The sequence below is a fragment of the Vulpes vulpes genome, unplaced genomic scaffold, assembly GCF_048418805.1.
Source record: "Vulpes vulpes isolate BD-2025 unplaced genomic scaffold, VulVul3 u000000671, whole genome shotgun sequence".
Lineage (NCBI taxonomy): Eukaryota > Metazoa > Chordata > Mammalia > Carnivora > Canidae > Vulpes > Vulpes vulpes.
Window position 1 is genome coordinate 180973 of NW_027325801.1, and position 20022 is coordinate 200994.

The 20022-nt window shown below is 53.3% G+C and overlaps 1 protein-coding gene and 2 long non-coding RNA genes across 4 annotated transcripts; 1 reads left to right on the plus strand and 2 right to left on the minus strand.

The window, feature by feature from the left end:
- Positions 1 to 7211: 7211 nt before the first annotated feature.
- On the minus strand, positions 7212 to 9462 carry LOC140597453 (uncharacterized). The gene is made up of 2 exons (XR_011999280.1): positions 8256 to 9462; positions 7212 to 7708 (listed from the first exon to the last, which is right to left on the minus strand). It is a non-coding gene; the product is annotated as an uncharacterized lncRNA (long non-coding RNA).
- A 165-nt stretch (positions 9463 to 9627) lies between these two features.
- On the minus strand, positions 9628 to 11424 carry CCDC166 (coiled-coil domain containing 166). Its single transcript, XM_072745744.1, has 2 exons — positions 10978 to 11424; positions 9628 to 10883 (listed from the first exon to the last, which is right to left on the minus strand). Exons 1-2 carry the CDS (start codon positions 11422 to 11424, stop codon positions 9849 to 9851), a joined length of 1482 nt encoding a protein of 493 aa, XP_072601845.1. The 3' UTR covers positions 9628 to 9848.
- Positions 11425 to 11539: 115 nt separating this feature from the next.
- Positions 11540 to 15725, plus strand: LOC112911162 (uncharacterized). Of its 2 annotated transcripts, XR_003233345.2 has the most exons (4): positions 11540 to 12296; positions 12762 to 12969; positions 14009 to 14761; positions 15282 to 15725. It is a non-coding gene; the product is annotated as an uncharacterized lncRNA (long non-coding RNA). The 2 variants fall into 2 exon arrangements; XR_003233344.2 differs by having other exon boundaries at positions 14009 to 15725.
- Positions 15726 to 20022: the final 4297 nt, after the last annotated feature.

Here is a 20022-nt window from a genome sequence, read left to right on the forward strand (position 1 = left end):
GAATGTTGAACTCCTCAATTATAAATGTGGAGTTTAAGGGGCCCCTGGGTGGCTCAGTGGTTGAGCCTCTCTGCCTTTGGCTCAGGGTGTGATCTCACTGTCCAGGATTGAGTCCCACTTTGGGCTCCCTGCACAGAGCCTGCTTCTCCCTCTGCCTCTCTCTCTCTCTGTGTGTCTTTCATGAATAAATAAATAAAATCTTTTTTTAAAAAATGGAGTTTTTCCTCCTTTAATGTCAACTTTTATGCATTTTGCAGCTCTCGTTTTGGGTACATATTGCTGGTGTTGTAATGACTATCTCTGGGGGTTTTATAAATACATTTTTAAAGATTTTTAAATTACACAGAGGCAAAGACAGAGGGAGAAGCAGGCTCCATGCAGGGAGCCTGTTGTGGGACTCGATCCCAGGACTCCAGGATCATGATCTGAGCCAAAGGCAGACGCTCAGTCACTGAGCCACCCAGTTGCCCCTCTGGTGTTTTTTAGAAAATCTGAAATCCACTGTGTCTGATATTAATGCATTTGTTTTGGAGTTATGATTAGTGCTTCCAGGATGTAATTGTTACCTAACCTATGTATGTCAGTATAATTAAAGTGTATTTCTTGGAGACAGATGCAGTTAGGTCCTTTTTTTTTTTTTTTTTTTTTTAAGTTCTTGTTCACGAGAGAGAGAGACAGAGAGAGACAGAGACAGAGGGAGAAGCAGGCTCCCAGCAGGGAACCCAATGTGGGACTCGAGACTCGACCTCTGGACCCCAGGATCGTGACCAACCGGAGCCAAAGGCAGACACTCAACCCCTGAGCCACCCAGGCATCCCTAGTGTATTTACTTTTAATATTGATATGGTTTATTTTATTTTATTTAAGGTATTTTATTTATTTATTCATGAGAGACACATAGGCAGAGACACAGGCAGAGGGAGAAGCAGGCTCCATGCAGGGAGCCCGACGCGGGACTCGATCCCGGGTCTCCAGGTTCACTCCCTGGGCCAAAGGCAGGCGCTAAACCGCTGAGCCACCCAGGATCCCCTTATTTTATTTTTAATTTCTATTTATTCATGGGAGACACAGAGGCAGAGATACAGGCAGAGGGAGAAGCAGGCTCCATGCGGGGAGCCAAATGCGGGACTCGATCCCAGGACCCCGGGGGTCACGCCCTGAGCCGAAGGCAGACACTCAGCCTTAGCCACTGAGCCACCCAGGTATCCCTAAACAATTATCTTTTAATGAAATTTTAACGTTACAGGTTTTTACGTTTACCCACACAATTACTATTTCTGGTCCAAGTTTACATTTTTGTTTCCTGCAACCTGAATGATGTGCTTTATCATTTATTTTATTGCTGTTACACCAAGGACAGTTTCTCTCAGATCTGGTCTGCTGAAAATATCTGTATTTTGTCTTCAGTTTCAAAGGATATTTTTCTTGGGTATAAAGTTTTAGGGTAACAGGTTATCTTTCATTACCTTGAAGATATTCCATTGTCTTGCGGCTCACATTATTTCTGATGAAAATTTTGCAATCATCTCTGCCTTTGTTCTCCTGTTCATAATGTCTTTTTCTCTTCTAGGTGCTTCTAAAGTTTTATCAGTGCCTTTCAGCCATTTGGTTGATGTGCCTGATATGTTTTTGATTTCATCCTGATCGGGATTTATTGATTTTGTTTGTTTTTTGATTTATTGATTTTGGATTTGTTTATTGATTTTAGATTTATTGTTTTCATCAAATTTGGAGTCTTTTCCATTACAGTTTCTTTTCTCCCTTTTTAAAAAAATAATTTAAAAAAAGATTTTATTTACTTTATTTGACACAGAGAGAGACAGCACGAGCTGGGGGAACGGGAGAGGGAGAAGCAGGCTCCCTGCCGAGCAGGGAGCCATATGTGGGGCTCAATCCGAGGACCCTGGAATTATGCCCCGAGCCAAAGGCAGACACTTAGCTGACAGAGCCAACCACGTCCCCAAAAGATGTAATTTTAAAGTAATCTCTACCCCCCAATGTGGGGCTAAAACTCACAATCCCAAGATTAAATGTCACTCACTCCTCCAACTGAGCCCACCAGGCACCCCTCCATTACAGTTTCTGAATGGTGGTGGGTGGGGCTGAGTGGTACCAAGGCCAAGTCTTGTCCTGCCCCGGGGTGAGGGGAGCGCCCCGGTGTGTAGCATTGGTGGACATGTGCTTTGGACCGAGTTGCTGGGGCAGTAGCAGGAGAGGGAGGTTGGGCGGAGCATAGTCCCAGGTGAGACAAGAGGGCTCAGGGCTGGGTGTCTGCAGAGCCCAGGGTTATAGGGACATCTAATCAGGACTTGGGCTAAGAGGTCTCTCCCTGCACCAGACTGCTGGGATCCCAGTTACTCACCACGCCACCGCCCCTCACCAAGTTTGGAATGAGCCAAAGCCACGTACCTGAGCAGTGCCCTCCTGAGTAAGGTGTTCTCGTCTGTCAACCAGGTCCATTGGACTTTCTGTGTGGGATCTACACACCCTCCTTGCTCTTCCTGGGTCAGCACTGTCCACCCTAGGTCATCCTTCTCGGGGTCTCCCACTCAGTCTTTAGGAGGGGTTCACATAGTGAGCTAGGTCTCCCCAGCTCCTCAATGTTTGACAAGTACCAGGATGGCCACAGTTGTGCTCTAGGCGGAGGAAACAAGAGGCCCCAAGGGCAACAAGATTGGCCCTGGCTATGGTTCAGCATCACCTGGAGAGTTTTAACAGCCCCTGGGGTAGCCCTACTGAAGCACAGGCTGATTTAATTAGTTCAGGCATCCTCCACTGTAACATTTCTATTTTTTTTTAAGATTTTATTTATTTATTCATGATAGGCATAGAGAGAGAGAGAGGCAGAGGCACAGGCAGAGGGAGAAGCAGGCTCCATGCCGGGAGCCCGACACTGAACTCAATCCTGGGACTCCAGGATCACGCCCTGGGCCGAAGGCAGGCGCTGAACCGCTGAGCCACTCAGGGATCCCCAACGCATTTCTATTCTTAAACTTTTTGAGATAATTGTACATTTACATCCATGTGTAAGATGTCATACAGAGTTTCTGTGTTCTGTTTACCCCACCTACCCCACTGGCAGCACCTTGAAGACTGCAGCACAACATTACAACAGGAGAGAGACACTGACGTCATCAAGATACAGAAGATACGCTCACCAGAAGAGCTCTCACCACCCGTTTATATTCACTTCCCTTCACCTTCCAGCCCTCCTCAGCTAGCAGCCATTCATGTTCTCTGTGCTTCTATAATTTTGTCATATCAACAATGTTATATAAATGGAATCATACAGTATTATGGACTCAATCTGTTGAGCCAGGTATCTCCAGCTTCCGAGGGTATAAAACCTGCTGGCAGTAGCGACTAGCATACACAGACACACAGACCATTGGAAGAGGGTAAAGCTCAGAAATAAACTCTTTTTAATACAGTCAGATGATTTTTACCAAGGGTGCCAAGACCATCCAGTAGGGAAAGGATAGTTTTCAACAAATAGTGCTGAGAAAGCCAGGCACCCATGTTCCAGAGAACGTTGGGTGCTCACCTAACCCCACATATAAAAACTAACAAAGTGAATCAAAGACCTAAGCTTAAGGGCTAAAGCCAGAAAACTCCTAGGAGACAATGTAGGGGAAAAGCTTCACGACATTGGATCTGGTGATGATTTCTTGGATATGACACCAAATGTATAGGCAACGGAAGTAAAAATAGATATGGTGCTTCATCAAAATTAAAAACTCCTTGGGTGGCTCAGCGGTTTAGCGCCTGCCTTTGGCCCAGGGCGCGATCCTGGAGTCCCAGGACCGAGTCCTGAGTCGGGCTCCCGGCATGGAGCCTGCTTCTCCCTCTGCCTGTGTCTCTGCCTCTTTCTCTCTCTCTCTCTCTCTCTCTCTCTCTCATAAATAAATAAATAAATAAATCTTTAAAAAAAAATTAAAAACTGCATCAAAAGACACTATCAACAGATTAAAAGGCAATCCACAGAATGGGAGGAAAACACTTGCAAATCACTTATCTAATAAAACATGAAGGGCAGCCCGGGTGGCTCAGCCGTTTAGTGCTGCCTTTGGTCCAGGGCGTGATCCTGGAGACCCGGGATCGAGTCCCACGTCGGGCTCCCGGCATGGAGCCTGCTTCTCCCTCTGCCTGTGTCTCTGCCTCTCTCTCTGTGTTTCTCGTGAATAAATAAATAAAATCTTAAAAAAAAAAAAAAAAAGCCCAGTGCACTAAGCCAGCCGCAGAGACCAATACCCCGTGAGCCCACTTACTAGGAGGCACTGACTTATAAAGACCGGAAGTGGAGCGGTGGTGGCCGGGGACCCAGGGGTGGGAAGTGGTTGTTTCATGGGTGCAGGGTTCCTCTTTTGCAAGATCAAGAGTTTGGCGCCTAGGGGTGCCCGGGTGGCTCAGTCGCCCGGGTGTCCAACTCTTGATCCCAGGGTCCTGAGTTCAAGCCCCACGTTTGGTGTGAAACGTACGTTTGGAGCTTAGTGCCCAACGCTGTGAACGTACCTAGTGCCGGTGCCGTGTGCCGCTGCAGGGGGTTGCCGGGGGGGGGGGGGCCGGGGGCTCAGCGCGTGACCCCGGGGTGCCGGGATCGAGTCCCGCGTCGGGCTCCCTGCAGGGAGCCTGCTCCTCCCTCCGCCTGGGTCTCCGCCTCTCTCTGGGTCTCTCATGAATAAATAAATAAAATATTTTTTAAAAATGGTGAGGACAGTGAGTTTTGTGCATTTTACCACACCGGCAATAAGGAACCGTGAAGGTCTCAGGGCGTGGAGGGCCGGGGGGGGGGGGGGGGCAGCCAGGGCGCGGGGGGGAGGGGGAGGGGCGCCCAGCCAGCGCCCGCCGAGCCCCGCCTCCCGCCTCCGGCCGCGGGAGCAGCGCTTCCCCCGGAGGCGCCCGGGCCGCGGAGGTCGGGACCGCGAGCCCCCCGCGTGGCGCCCCGCCCTGGCCGCCGACCGCTGCTCCGGGCAGCCCCCCGGGCCCCGCGGGTCCCCGCCCCGGGTCCGCGTCCTGACCCGGCCACGCGCCGCCCCGGGCCCGCCCTCCGCGCCCCGCGCCCCACGGCAGCCCGGGAAGCCCCTGCTGCGCGCCCGGGAAGCCGCGGCGCCCCCCCCGCTGCAGCCCGTTGAAGGGGCTCCCCTTCCTCTGTTTCATTTGGAAGCTGAACAGGGTCACTGACTTCCCGGGGGCCCAGAGAGCACAGCTGCAAGCCCCACTCTCCGGACTGGCCCGAAGGTCCTGGGGACCGGATCCAGGCGGGGATGGGGGAGCCCCCGTAGCCCCCGCCGGCCGAGCCGCGGTGCCTCGGGGCAGGACCCGCCGGGCCCGGGCAGGTGTTGAGGGGGCACAGGGGGACCGTTTACAATCCGAGGGAGGCCCGACTGGAGGTGCCCACTGGGGTCCATCCTGACACTCCGCTGCTGCGTGTCCCGCTGGCTGGGCCTCAGGGGCCTGGGGGCTCGCGCTCCCCATCCTCGCGGTGCCTTCAGGGCCGCAGCTGGACAGGCAGACCAGGGCCGGCTTGCAGCAGCCTGTTTAGCCGGAGAAGCCAGAAAGCTGTAGGAGGAGGAAGGGAGCAGCAGAGCTACCCCAGCAGGAGTTTTAAAGTAAACAGTATTCAAGCACACAGACCGCTACATCTCAAGTGATGAGTATGCAGGCAGATGAATTTTCGGGAAGAAAGTAGCAATGTAATTTGTGGGTAATCTTGTTATCGCTAGGTTCTAAACCAGAAAGGTAGGGAAGTTTAAAGCACTGTAAGGGTTAGGAGAAGGGTAAATATATTAATATCTTCATGAATGATGGACTTAAATGTCCCCGTTTCCATGTCTCAGGTGACCACTGAAAGAGAAGAAGAGTGAGATTCCCACACAAGTGGAGGAAAACAAATGAAACGGGGGTGGGGTGGGGAGGGCTTCAAGAGAAATATGAAGAAAGAAAATACAAAAAGTATAAAATAAACTGATTTTAAAAATACTGCTACCAATATTGCAAATACGTTGAGATGAAAGTTAATGGACAAAGATTGTTGGGCTGTGTTCATTTATACAAAAGATCTTTAAAATTTACTTGAGAGAGCAACAGCACACAGTAGGGGGGACGTTGTGCAGAGGGAGAGGGACAAACAGACTCCTCACTGAGCAGGGAGCCTGTCTCGTGGCTAGATCCCAGGACCCCAGAATCATGACTTGAGCCAAAGGCAAATGGTTAACTGACTGAGCCACCCAGGCACGCCTGTTGGACTGGATTTAAAACAATAAGAACCACTTATACTGCCTCTAGAGACCCATTGAAAATATAAAATTGACACCCATACAGAGGGGTGTGCAAGACAAACCAAAAGAAAGCTGAAGCAGCCACATTAATAACAGGCTGTGGGCAGAGGTATAAAGAAAAACACTAAAAAAAAAAAAAAAAAGAAGAAAGAAAAGAAAAATACTGCTCAATTTAGAGGGGAGAGCTAGACTTTACTATAGGAAGAAACTACAGGAAGAGTTCTAAACCCATATGCAATTAATAATTTCTTTAAAATACATAAAGTAGAAATGACAAAACTAAAATGAGAGAAATGACAAATGCCTAGTCTGAGTGATGTCTCTCTGGGAGCTATTTCATGGGAATCCATGAGCTAGAGGGTCTTGAGGACAGAGGGTGTCTGGGCAGAAGAAAGACTAGAGTATCAGAGTATCAGTTGCTAGGAGGAGTACCTGGGAAGAGAAAGTGTGAGACATGTTACTGCTTATTACCCTCATAAGTCCCAGTAAACTTTATCTTAACACTTCATTTTTTTAAAGATTTTATTTATTCATGAGAGACACAGAGAGGCAGAGACACAGACAGAGGGAGAAGCAGGCTCCCTGCAGGGAGCCCAATGTGGGACTCAATCCAGACACCCCAGGATCACACCCTGGGCCAAAGACAGGTGTTCAGCCGCTGAGCCACCCAGGGATCCTGATTTAACACTTCAAAGTATTTTTTTTAACACTTCAAATTAGAATAAGGGTTTGAACAAGGTCTACATGTTGCATTTAGTGGAAATGTATCTTAAGTCTGTTAATCCATAACAAAACTAAAGGAACTCTGTTCCTTCTTTTTAAAAAATCCCTTCCCATTTATTTTTTGGGGAAAAAAGTCATTTACCCCATAGAAGATTTGAATAACTACATCCCTACTATATCTTTTAATTTTTTTAAATTTTTTTTAAAAAATTTATTTATGATAGTCACACAGAGAGAGAGAGAGAGGCAGAGACTCAGGCAGAGGGAGAAGCAGGCTCCATGCACCGGGAGCCCGATGTGGGATTCGATCCGGAGTCTCCAGGATTGTGCCCTGGGCCAAAGGCAGGCGCCAAACCACTGTGCCACCCAGGGATCCCCCTACTATATCTTTTAATATGTTCCTCTTTCCCCTGTATTTTGTATATGCTCGTAGTTACATTCAGAAGCTTGATTAGATCAGTTTGTTTCTCATCAGGAAAGCTCTGTAGGTTGCATTGTGCAAGATTCTATGGCTTCATACCAGGAGGCACTTCATACCCTCCTGGCAGAGTTAGGGTCACTCATGGGTCCAGAGGGTCAGCTGAATCTTCCATTATTTTCATCAGTCTTCCACCCATAGGCTTTTACTGCCATTATGACGTTGCCAACTCTTTCTTCTGCATTTACTAGATGGAATTCTGCACATAACTTTCCTTCACCAATTTGTCCTGAAATGCAGTTCATAGGGGAGAGTCAGAAAGGATGTGATTCTTCAACTACCAATTTTGTCAACAGTGGATGACTGTAGTAGCAACTTTCAAATGGCTAATGGAATGGATTTTTATAATATTTTAAACTTATGCATTTTATATATTTGGTATGTTTCTGTTCAGTACAGACATTATTCTTTTTGATGATGAAATTGTTGGCTTTTTGGCCATTCAGGGCCCTTCACTTTTGTCACCTTGTCCCTCTGGCAAAGGTCTCTTTCTGGAAGCAACCTTGCTTTCTGGCACAAGATGTCCTAAACACATTTTGTGTTATTTCCTTCCCCAAATCTCAAAGGAGCCCTAGTTCCTTTTAAAGGGAAATGCTGAACTCCTCCAAGAGTGTTTGTGTTTACTGCTGGGAGGGACCTAGGAACACTGCCCACCCAGGACCAGAACGTTTAAACCAAAGTTTCACGGTGGGGGGTGTGGCCAAAGCATACAGAACCCCAAGTACCGCTAGGTGAGGCAGGCCAGGGCTTCTGCCCACTTCCCCGGGGTGGCTCACCCTCAGTGTGCACTGCCCTTGATGACTAAAAGCTCCATTTTAAACCCGTGATCTGAACTCCTGTCTCCACCACGCCCGGGGCCAGTCCCGGTTCCGCCTGCCCTGACCATCCCCTTCCACGGGAGCTGTGAAAATAATAGGAGAGTGTGGGGGGGGGGTTGCTGGGAAGCCAGTAGGGGGACCTCTCGCAGCCCCTGCATCCCGTCCCCACAGAGCCAGCTGGGGCCTCGCCAGTCACTGCAGCCCTCCAGGCCCCCTGGGGAAGGACGGTTTCCTCCCTCCCCGCCAACAGCCCAGTCAATGAGAAGCCGCTACAGGTCCAGCTCGGCTCAGGCCAAGGGACGCTCTTTACAGCTGCCCCTCCCAGCTCCCCCTGCCCCGAGCCTGTACAGCTTCTTTGTCCCAGGGCTCACCTGCCTCCTGCCCTAGCTGACTTGCCTGGGGGCTGCAATTCCCTGCTGTTCCTGAACAAACCCATTTCTGCTGGTCAAATAACTGGCCCTTTCATTTTTAAGGTGAACGGCCATCAGGACTGGCTGCTTGGACCCCTGGTCCGTAGGCCACCGTTTTTGGGGAGCACCCTCCCTCCAGAAGAGCACCAGCCATTCTAGCCATGCCACCTCCTGTTTGGGCCTCTCTGACGCCGGCTGACAATGTGCAGCCAAAGACCCAGAATTTTTAAGAACCTTCCCTCTGTGCTGGGGATGAAGTCCCTGCCCTAGGGCCAGGATTGAGGGCATGAGAGCAGCAGGGCCTACGCCCCCTGCCCCGCCCCCCCAGCTGCTGGTCCTCCCTAGGTATGGCTGTGGGTGAATACAAACCACAACCACGGGACATCATCGGGGCCAGCCTAGGCACATTGGGACTGATAGCTGAATGCAATGTGCAGCCCTGCCAGAGGCGGAGCCACCAAGGACACTGTTGGGACAGCTGACAGCAGGGGCATGTGACCTGTGGCTTAGCCAATACTGTCCTCTCTGTACCACACTTCTGGATTTGGGTCATTGTACCGGGGTAGTAGGAGAACATGCTCGTGCTCAGTAACACTAAAGGATGTTAAGTCCTTTAAGCAAAAGGGCCCGGGGTCTTGAATCTAATCTCAAGTGGCTCAGGAACAAAATGCAGACACAGACACAGGGCAGAACGCACACTGCCGGCGGTTCTTGATAAACCACGCGCGGGAGTTCTCTGTACTCCGCAACTTTTATCCAAGCTGGAAATTATATTAAATTAAAAATTACCCCCAAATCCCCAACAAGTTAAGCACAAAACCTCCCACGACCTTCGGACCCCCACCCCACGGCCCTCCCGACCGCAGTCCACCCGACCCTAGCCCTCCCGGCCCAGCGCCCCCGGCCAGCGGATCCTGCCCTGCCCGCACCACCCCGCGTGGCCGATGTCCTCTGCCCGTGGGGAGCAGCTGGGGGCAGTCGTGGGGTACAGGGACATGCGGGGCGAGCGGCGCACCTGACTGCTTTGCCGTTTGGAAACGAAGCGAGAAGGAGGGGGCCGAGCCTCCAGACCTGCTGCGGGCCATGCGGCTCACACCTTTATTAACGCTGCGGCCGAACACCTGAGCTCGCGCCCTCACCTTCACACGCCCCCCACGGCCCGCGATTCCACGGCTCCACGGGCGGCTTCCGCTGCAGGCCAGTGTCCGCGGTCTCCTTGGACTGGGGGACAGGAGGAGCCTGATCCCGAGGCCGACTTAGCAGGAGTGTTGCTCTGTGAGGCCCCAGCTAAAGGGGCCCGCAAAGAGACCTGGGAGCCCGGGCGCGACGAGGGCAAGGACGGGGCCCGGCCACCCTGGTGGGACGGGGTCAGGGACGGGACCCTGGAGCCCTTGTGGGACGGGGTCAGGGACGGGACCAGGGACAGGATCCGGGAGCCCGGGCAGGACGGGGTCAGGGACGGGGTCAGGGACGGGGTCAGGGAGCACGGGCGGGACGGGGTCAGGGACAGGGTCAGGGACGGGACCCGGGCGCCCGCGTTCGTGCAGGGCTGGGATGGGGCCCGTGATGGGATCCAGGAGTCCGCTCGCGACGGGAGCGATGACAGGATCTGGGAGGCCGCGCCGGACGGGGCCCGGGAGGCGGCGCGGGACGGGGCCCGGGAGGCCGCGCCGGACGGGGCCCGGGAGGCCGCGCGCGACGGGGCCCGGGAGGCCGCGCGCGACGGGGCCGTGGAGGCGGCGAGGGACACGGGATGCGAGGCGGGCGGCGGCTGCCACAGCGGAGGGCCGTCGGGGCCCCGGCGCAGCCAGCCGTGCACGCGCACCAGGTCCCGAGTGTCCTGGTGCTCGCGCCGCAGCTGCTCGCGCTGCTCCAGCAGCTGGCGCCGCGTGTGGTGCAGCCCCTGGGCCCAGCGAAGCAGCCGCAGCAGCTCCTGCCGCAGGCGCCCGTTGTCCGCCCGGATGGCCTGCGTGTGCGCGATGAGCGCCCGGGCCGCCTCCCGCTCGGCGCGTCGCGCCAGGGACTGCACCCGCTGACGCGCCTCGCGCTCGAAGGCCGCCTTGTCCTCCAGGAAACGCCTTTTCACGCGGCGAAGCAGCTGCGTGTGCTCCACGCGCATGTGCAGCAGCTCGCGCTCCAGCGCCCGGATGCGGGCCACCTGCTCCAGCTGCAGCTCCTGCGGCGGGGCGGGGGCGGGGGCGGGGGCGCGGGTCAGAGCGGGGGCGGCGCGCGCCCACCCCGCCCTCGGGGCCCGCGGCGGCGCCACTGGCCTTGTAGGGCTGCAGCGCCTGCACCTGCCGCGCCACCTGCGCCGCGCGCGCCTCCCTCTCCTGCAGCTGCGCGCGCACCCCGTCCTCGCGGCCGCGGAAGAGCGACGCCAGCTCCGCCCGCTGCCCCTGGAGCTGCGCCAGGTCCGCGCGGTGCTGCTCGTCCAGCCGCACCACGGCGCGGGGGCAGCGGCGGGCGCGCGCGCTCGCGTAGCTGGCGTGGAGCCGGTTCTCCTCGCGCAGGCGCAGCGCCTCGGCGTCCAGGAAGGCGTTGTCCCGCAGCACCTGGTCCACGCGCGCCTGGCAGGCGCCCAGCTCCGCCGAGAGCCGCGTGTCCTCGCGCTGCAGGTACTGCGCGCGCTCCGACAGCGACAGCGGCGGCTCGGCCCCGTCCCCCCCCGCGCCCGGCCGGCGCCCCACGCTGGCCCCGCGCTGCTTCTTGGGCGCCATGGGCTGCGGCCCGCCGAGGGCCTCCCCTTGCCCCGGCCCGGATGTCCCAATATTCTAGCGGCGTGGGCCTGCGGGCCGCGAGGTGGGGGGAGGCGGCCCCCGGGGGGTGGGGCCAGGCAGGGGCCAGGGCATCGTCCGTCCGACCTTAAGACCTTAATCTCGGGCCCTCTCCAGGCCTCGGCGTCGCGGGGGGGCTCACCTTAGCTCACGGTCTCCGTGGAGACAGAACTCGGTCACCTCCACGCGGCCAGCGCATCCCCCGGCAACGGCCGCCCCCCTCCCCCCTCCCGTCTCCCTCGGGGCCCCGCCCGGTGTGCGCCCCGCGGGGGTCCCGCCGGCCCGCAGGATTGTGGCTCCCGAGGAGGACGCTGGACCGGCCCCGGAGCCCACGGGCCAGCCGCACTGGAGCAGCCCCGCGCCCCTCGCGCCGGCCCTGGCCTCGCCCTCTGGCCGCCAGGGGACACTCCTTTCGTCGGCCCCGTGTGCCCCAGTTCCTGGGCCGCAGCCGTGAGCAAGCCCCCCCCCCCCCGCGAAGGTCCCCCCCCCAGGGGGACAGAGCGCCGCACAACCCCGCGTCTCTGGGATTCTCTCCACTCCTGGAGGCCCCGGAAGGTCGCGTCCATTCGGATGCCGTCGCTTGTCCACTGCCTCTGTCTGGGGTTCCCTCTGGGTTCCTGAGCCCACACGTGAGCTCCTTCTGTCTCATCCCACTGACCAGCCCCGGGTCAGCTTCCAGGGGCGCCAGCGCCGGGCAGGCCCCGCCTCGCCCCTCGCTGGGTGCCCCAAAGACGTGCGTCTCTACCGCCTTTGACCTGCAGCTTGAAGCCACACCTGCGTGGGGCCTGTCATCACATAGTTCCTCTCCTGTGCAGGTGTGTCCACGTTTGCTGCCGCGTGGGCAGAGGCACGAACTGTGCACCTGGCAGTTTGGGAGGAACACGGTTTAAGGAAGCCTGCATCAGTAGGAAGGCTCGTGTGGACCTCTTAGGAGGCCGACTGCAGAGCTGTGGGCATCCCCTCACCTCTGGACGCGCTCTGGTAGCCACACCTGCCTGGTGGCAGAGCCTCTTAAAATTAGGAACACAAGAGGCATTTTCTTCCTAGTAAAACAATATTTATCTTATAAATAAAAATAATATGACATACACTCAAGACAACGGGGCTGTGATTGGCCCCGTCCTTTAATTTCTGGGGCGAAGTGAGGGACTCAGTGGAGAGAGGCCTTTAAGTCTTCCCAGCATCCCGGATCTCTCGGTCACTTGTCTCTGCTTTACTGCCCCCGGATGCCTCCTCCCAGGACAGGTCTGAGCCAGCGCTTTGTTCTCCTCTGCCCCCAGTTTTCTCAGGACTCACATCTTCCCAGTTCTGCAGTCTAGACGCAACAGCTGCGTGGGAAGCCCTGCCCAACGCGCCATCCACTCCCTACCTGCCTCTGCCCCCCTGCCTCCCCACCCCCATCGTGACCTGCATGGATCAGGGGAAGCGGGGACCCTGTTTCACCTCTTCGCACGAATGCTGAGCTGGAAAGACACTAGGAGGAAGGGGGTGAGCAGTGCGCTCAGCCTGCCAAGGCTGCCCCCCGCCCACCCCCGTGGAGGCCCTGCACTGTCCCAGCTCTTGCCGTGGACCCCCCAAGACGGGTTCTCGGTTGCTCACACTACTCCTCAGGCTCCTGAGTACTCACACCACACACACCACCACCCCCAGTCAGGCTTCCCAAGGGCCCACTCTCTGGCCCCTTGTCTTACATGCCGTCCCTCTTCAGCTCCTGAGACTTGGGGTGAGCCCCCTCCCTCAGGAGTAGCCAGTGGAGTTAGGCTACGCTTGACCCGCAGGTGAGCACCTCTAGCAGCCTCTGCTCCCATTTCACAGGTGGAAAAACTGAGGCACAAGGTGATTGTCCGAGGACCCCTGGAAGCCCTAGGGCTGTGGCTTGGACATTGGTGGGCTCTGTCCCCGTGTATACTGCTACCCCTTGCCCAGTCTTTTCCCCATCTCTGCCCTGTGCCCTGATGCAAGGGGCAGAGCCAGCCACCTTTACTAACCCCCACCCCACAGCAGCCGAGGCCAGCACATGGCTAGTGTCCATGACCCTTCTACCTGCCAGGCCAACTGGACCTATAGAATCGGTGGGTTCAGGTGATACCAAAGACCTGTTCTTGAAGCTCAGCCCTGGGCGGGAGCCAGATACTGACTAGTGAGTGGAGGAGGGGCCCCTGGGGGGTGGTAGGATGCCCCAGCCCCACCCCAGTACCTTGTCCCTTGATCAGAAGCACAGCGCTGACGGTGACCACCGCGGCAAAGGGGACGATGGGCAGGAACGTGAGCGAAGTCCAGGAGAGCCTGTCTATCCAGTGTGTCCTCTGGCTGGGGTCAAGCCCTGGAGGGCCCAAGCCTGGCTGTTCTCTGGGCCCTGGCTGGGACCCAAACCTGTCCCCTTGTCCATACCCCTATGTCCAAGGTTGGGTACTGCCTGCAGGCCTCCACCTCCCCCCCCCACACACTTCCCCAAACCAGGGAGCCGGTTCTAGGCTGGACATGTAGGCAAGGACCCTTCCTCAAGTGGCCTCCCCTTCACGGCCAGGTACCTTGGAGCCGGTGCCAGACCCACACCAGGTTCGTAGTCAGCCCCAGGTGGAATGCCCAGATCCAGGCCACGACGTGCGTCAGCTCCCAGAGCCACGGCTGCCCCTGGAGGAAGTGCTCCGCCCTCCCTGACACACGGTGCCGGTGCCGTGAGGGCCCGGCGCTCCCACTGCTGCTCCTGCTCGGGGCCGACAGGCGGGAGCCAGCAGGAGCCCCTGGGGGTGTGCATGGAGCGCGGGAAGGCCAGGTGGGGCTTCATGGGACCTGAGGCTTCGCCACGTCAGGGCAGGCTCAGGAGCCTTGACAGGCCTGGCTGGAGCCAGGGCCCGTGGGCTTGGCTCCCTACTCCTCCCTGACGGGGGCCGGGCCAGGAAGGCTGGGGCTTGGGGCGTGGTGCAGGTCAGCCTCCTGGCGCAGTCTCCAGGGGTGTTCACCTACCTCTGTTTGTGAGGAAGAGGATGACAAAAAGAAGGATGCCCAGTGTCCAGAGCGCCCCGCAGGCCCCGAGGGCAATGGCCACGTGCACCTCTGCAGGGTGGCTCAGAGGTGCCCCTGAGAGACAGCTATGAGGGGGCGCTGGCCCGGGGCACACCTCCTCCAGGCCCCTCGTGATCTCCGAGAGGACGGCATCCTCGCCCCCACGGTGCCTTCCTGGGGGACCCACAGTACCTGAGTCCATAGCCCACGCCGCCGGGAGCAGGAGAGGGGAGAGGCCGGCTTTGGAGGTCCGGGCGCTGGAGGAGCGTAGCAGGTGCATTCCAGCGGGGTGCAGAGGCTGTGCTCGAGGCCGCCAGGCGCTGGTGGGGCGCACCGTGCCGTGTCCTCAGACCTGTACCCCGAGCGGTGGGGCGGGGCCCCCCGGGGACTGTGACCCGCAGGAAGGGGCGGGGCCCATGACACGACTGTGACAGTCTGCAGCCTGCGAGCTGGGGACTCTGTGGTCTCCTGAGTTACAAGGAGGCCGGCCGTGGAGGGAGCAGGAGGGTCTGACCGCCCCGCTTGACCCTGGGAGCTCCCACCTGCCCTCGCTCCCTGCCACTGTGGGACCCACTGTGGGTCTTCTGGACAAGGCCTCCCCAAGCTACCATGATTGCCCCAGGTATCAGCTAAAAATGAAACACACAGTCCACTTTTTAACTAATGTGTAATAAATATCCCCTGTTGATAACGTGCTCAAAACGAAGCTGAGGGATATAATCGCACACAACAAAATTTATTGGCTAACGGTTGATGAGAAAATGAAATCCTCTTGGCCAACTTTATATCTGCAGGGTATTTGGACAGGGCACAGTTGGACGGCATGGACATATGGCCCCGAGAGAAAACACCTAACAGCAGCTTTGAAAGTACCAACTAACGGATGAGTCAAACGCCCATCGAAAAATTGACTTGATTAAATGTAATGAAGTTCACTCTGCAGAGTTCTTTTTTGCCGAAGTTCACTGATGCTGGTATAATTTTGCTTATCTGCTCCATTCTCAGTGGCAGAATGGCAGGATCAAGACCCCCTCTAGGGATCCCTGGATGGCGCAGCAGTTTGGCCCCTGCCTTTGGCCCAGGGTGCGATCCTGGAGACCCGGGATCGAATCCCACGTCGGGCTCCCTGCATGGAACCTGCTTCTCCCTCTGCCTGTGTCTCTGCCTCTCTCTCTCTCTCTCTCTGTGTGTGTGACTATCATAAATAAATAAAAAATTTTAAAAAAGACCCCCTCTAACTTGGGGGGAGGAGGCAAGGAAAAGAGGGGTGGCCTGCCGGCTGTCACACATCTTGGGCGCTCTAGGAGCCCACGGTCCCCAGCAGGTGCATTGGGCCGCTCCACAGTCTCCTGGGAAGGGGCTCTTGCTGCCCGAGGTCACCAAGGATCCTGCTGCCCCCTCCTGGCCTCGGGCTCCCCATCAGTGGGCCCAGGTCTCATTTCCTGCAGCCTGGCCAACTAGCCACCACTCCTCCCTCCGTATCCATCCACGCACCTTCTCCTCTCCTCTGTGTCCCAGGGGCCCTATAGCTTTTCAGTCCATATTTATATTTTTTCTTGAGTATATTTGAGGAATGAATGCTCCACATGTTCTGTAGATCGGCCATTTCAGCTAAGTTATCAAATTGACGGATGTGAGGTTGTTCATAATACACTCTTGTCATCTTTTTAATGTTTGAAGAATCTGTAGGAATGCGCTGTCTTTCATTCCTGACACTGGTAATTTCTTTGTTTTATCGTCTACTTCGATTTTACCCCATTTATTCAAAGAATCAAAGCTTTTTTTTTAAAAAAAAAAAAAAGGGGGGATCCCTGGGTGGCGCAGCGGTTTGGCGCCTGCCTTTGGCCCAGGGCACGATCCTGGAGACCCAGGATCGAATCCCGCGTCGGGCTCCTGGTGCATGGAGCCTGCTTCTCCCTCTGCCTGTGTCTCTGCCTCTCTCTCTGTGTAACTATCATAAATAAATAAAAATGAAAAAAATAAAATCTTTAAAAAAAATAAATAAAAAATAAAAAATAAAAAAAAGGATTTTCCTCATTTGAGAGAGAGACAGAGAGAGCAGGAGCCAGAGGAGGGGCAGAGGGAGAGGGAGAAGCAAACTCCTTACTGAGTGGGCAGCTCGATGTGGAGCTCACATCCAGGACCCTAAGATCATGACCTGAACTAAAGTCGATGCTTAACCAACTGAGCCACCCAGGCACCCCAAGAATCAATTTTTAATTGTATTGAATTTTTTCCTCCTGTTTATACACTTGCCATTTCAATGATTTTTACTCTAGTCTTCATTCTTGTATGTACTTCGGGTTTAATTTTGTCTTCTTTTTTTTTTTTTTTTTTTTTAATTTTTTATTTATTTATGATAGTCACAGAGAGAGAGAGAGAGAGAGAGAGGCAGAGACACAGGCAGAGGGAGAAGCAGGCTCCATGCACCGGGAGCCGGATGTGGGATTCGATCCTGGGTCTCCAGGATCACGCCCTGGGCCAAAGGCAGGCGCCAAACCACTGCGCCACCCAGGGATCCCTGATTTTGTCTTCTTTTTCTAGCATTTAAGGTTGGAAACTGAAATCTTTTGTCTTTTCTATTTTTTTTTTAATTTTCATTTATTTATGATAGTCACAGAGAGAGAGAGAGAGGCAGAGACACAGGCAGAGGGAGAAGCAGGCTCCATGCACCGGGAGCCCGACGTGGGATTCGATCCCGGGTCTCCAGGATCGCGCCCTGGGCCAAAGGCAGGCGCTAAACCGCTGCGCCACCCAGGGATCCCATGTCTTTTCTAATATAAGCATTTGCAACTATAAATTTCCCTCTAACCGCTGCATTAGCTGCACTCTGCACGTTTTCACATCATGTTTTCATGACCTTCCAGCTCAAAATCGTTTCTAATTTCCCTCGCAATTTCTTCTTTGACCCACTGGTTTATTTATATGTTGTTTAATCTCCAAATTTGTTTTTTTTTGGGGGGGTGAGTTTTCCAAATATCTTTCTGATATTTAATTCTAATTCAATTCTGTGGGATCTGAGAACGTGTTTTGTATATTTCAGTCCTTTAAAAATCTGTTGATCTTTGTTTTATGGTACCTAGAATATGATTTACCTTCATATTCTTCAAATTCTTCAAATTTCCACATTTGAAAAGAGTGTGTATTCTATTGGTGGTGGGGGATTGTTCCATAAATGTTAATTAGGTCAAACTGGACAACAGTGCTGCTCAGGTCACACAGCTGCATCTTTATTTTTCCACTTGCTTGTTGTACTCATTATTGACAAAGGAGTGTCTCCAACTGATTTGATGGTTTCTTCTTTCAGTTCTGTCAGGTTTTACCTTATGTATTTTGAGGATTTGCCATTAGGTGCATGCACTCCCAGGATTAGAATATCTGCTTGATGACTTGATATTTGTATCATAATGAAGTGTCCCTCTTTCTCCCTGGTAATAGTCTGTGTCCTACAGTCTACTTTGTTGGGTATTAACACAGCCACTAAAGCTTTCTTTTGAAAGCTATTTGCATGTTAGATCTTTTCCTATCCGTCCTAGTCTATTCAGGCTCCTATAACAAAATATCACAGACTGGGTGGCTTATAAACAACAGAAACTTATTTCTCATGTTCTAGAGGCTGAGAAGTCCAAGATCAAGGTGCCTGGCTGGCTCAGTGACTGGAGCATGCAACTTTTGATCTCAAGGTCATGGGTTTGAGCTCCATGTGGGGGGAAGGGGAGTTTACTCTAAAATGAAAGTTCAAGATCAAGGGGCGGGAATATTTGCAATCTAGTGAAGGCCCTCTTTGTGGCTCATAGCCAGCTCCTCTCTCTGTGTTCTCATGTGGTGGAAGGGGTTACGGATTTCTCTGGTGCCTCTTTTTATTTATTTATTTATTTATTTATTTATTTATTTATTTATTTATGATAGTCACACACAGAGAGAGAGAGAGAGAGGCAGAGACATAGGCAGAGGGAGAAGCAGGCTCCATGCACCGGGAGCCCGACGTGGGATTCGATCCTGGGTCTCCAGGATCACGCCCTGGGCCAAAGGCAGGCGCCAAACCGCTGCACCACCCAGGGATCCCTCTGGTGCCTCTTTTATAATATCATTCATTCTAGCATGGGGATCTATTCTTATGACCTGAGCACCTCCTAAAGCCCCACTCCCTGATATTATGGTGATTCTAATTTTAATTTTTTTTATTTTTTTTATTTTTTTTTATTTATTTATGATAGTCACAGAGAGATAGAGAGAGGCAGAGACACAGGCAGAGGGAGAAGCAGGCTCCATGCACCGGGAGCCCGATGTGGGATTCGATCCCGGGTCTCCAGGATCGCGCCCTGGGCCAAAGGTAGGCGCCAAACCGCTGCGCCACCCAGGGATCCCCTAATTTTAATTTTTTTTTAGGAACCACCATACTGTTTTCCATATTGACTACACCAGTTTACAATCCCGGCAACAGTGTCCAACGGTTCCAATTTTCCCACATTCTCACCAATACTTTTTATTTTCCTGTTTTCAGTTTTTCGGTTTGGTTTGGGTTTTAGTTTTTTTGGTTTTGGTTTTGGGTCTTGGGTTTGTTTGTTTGTTCGTTTGTTTTCATCCTCATGGGCATGAGGTGGTATCTTATTATGGTCATGATGGGATTTAAGATAGATTTTTGATCATATCATTGAGTTACCAGGTTACCTGTGACCTAGGGCAGTCATATCTTTTAGTGAAATTTAGTGAATGAGATAAATGTCTTTTATATTCAGCCATTATATCCCATTTCCAGAGTTCTTTATTTCCTTTTTTTATGTCAACCCAGATTTTCTTTTTTTTTTTCTTTTTTTCTTTTTTCTTTTATTTATTTATTTATTTATTTATTTATTTATTTATTTATTTATTTTTTATCAACCCAGATTTTCATTCAGAATCACTTTTCTTCATCGCAGAAAACTTTCATTAATATTTTTTTTTGCAGTGCAGGTCTGCAGGTGTTACATATTCTCAGCTTTTGTTTCTCTGAACAAGTATTGTCTTCATTTTTTAAAAAAGATTTTATTTATTTATGAGACACAGAGAGAGGCAGAGACACAGGCAGAGGGAGAAGCAGGCTCCACGCAGGGAGCCCGATGTGGGACTCGATCCCGGGACTCCAGGATCATGCCCTGGGCCAAAGGCAGGCACTCAACCACTGAGCCACCCAGGTGTCCCTTGTCTTCATTTTTGAATGATACTCTGAGTATATAACTCTAGATTAGCAATGTTTTTGTTTTGATTTGTATATTTTTGTTTTTAGTGCATTAATAATGTCCTTGCTTTGTCCTCTGGCTTGAAGTTATTTTCTGACAAGAATTCTGTGGTTGTAGTTATTTTTGTTCCTCTGTTTGTAATTTTTTTGATGATTTTGTTTTTATCACTTTTTCAGCAATTTAGTTATTATGTGCTTATTATAGCTTCCTTTGTGTTTTTCCTCCTGAGGTTTCACTTAAATTCCTGGATTTGTGAGTGTATTACTTTTCCTTCAAATTTGCAAAAACGTCAGCCATTACTCTCTCAAATATACTC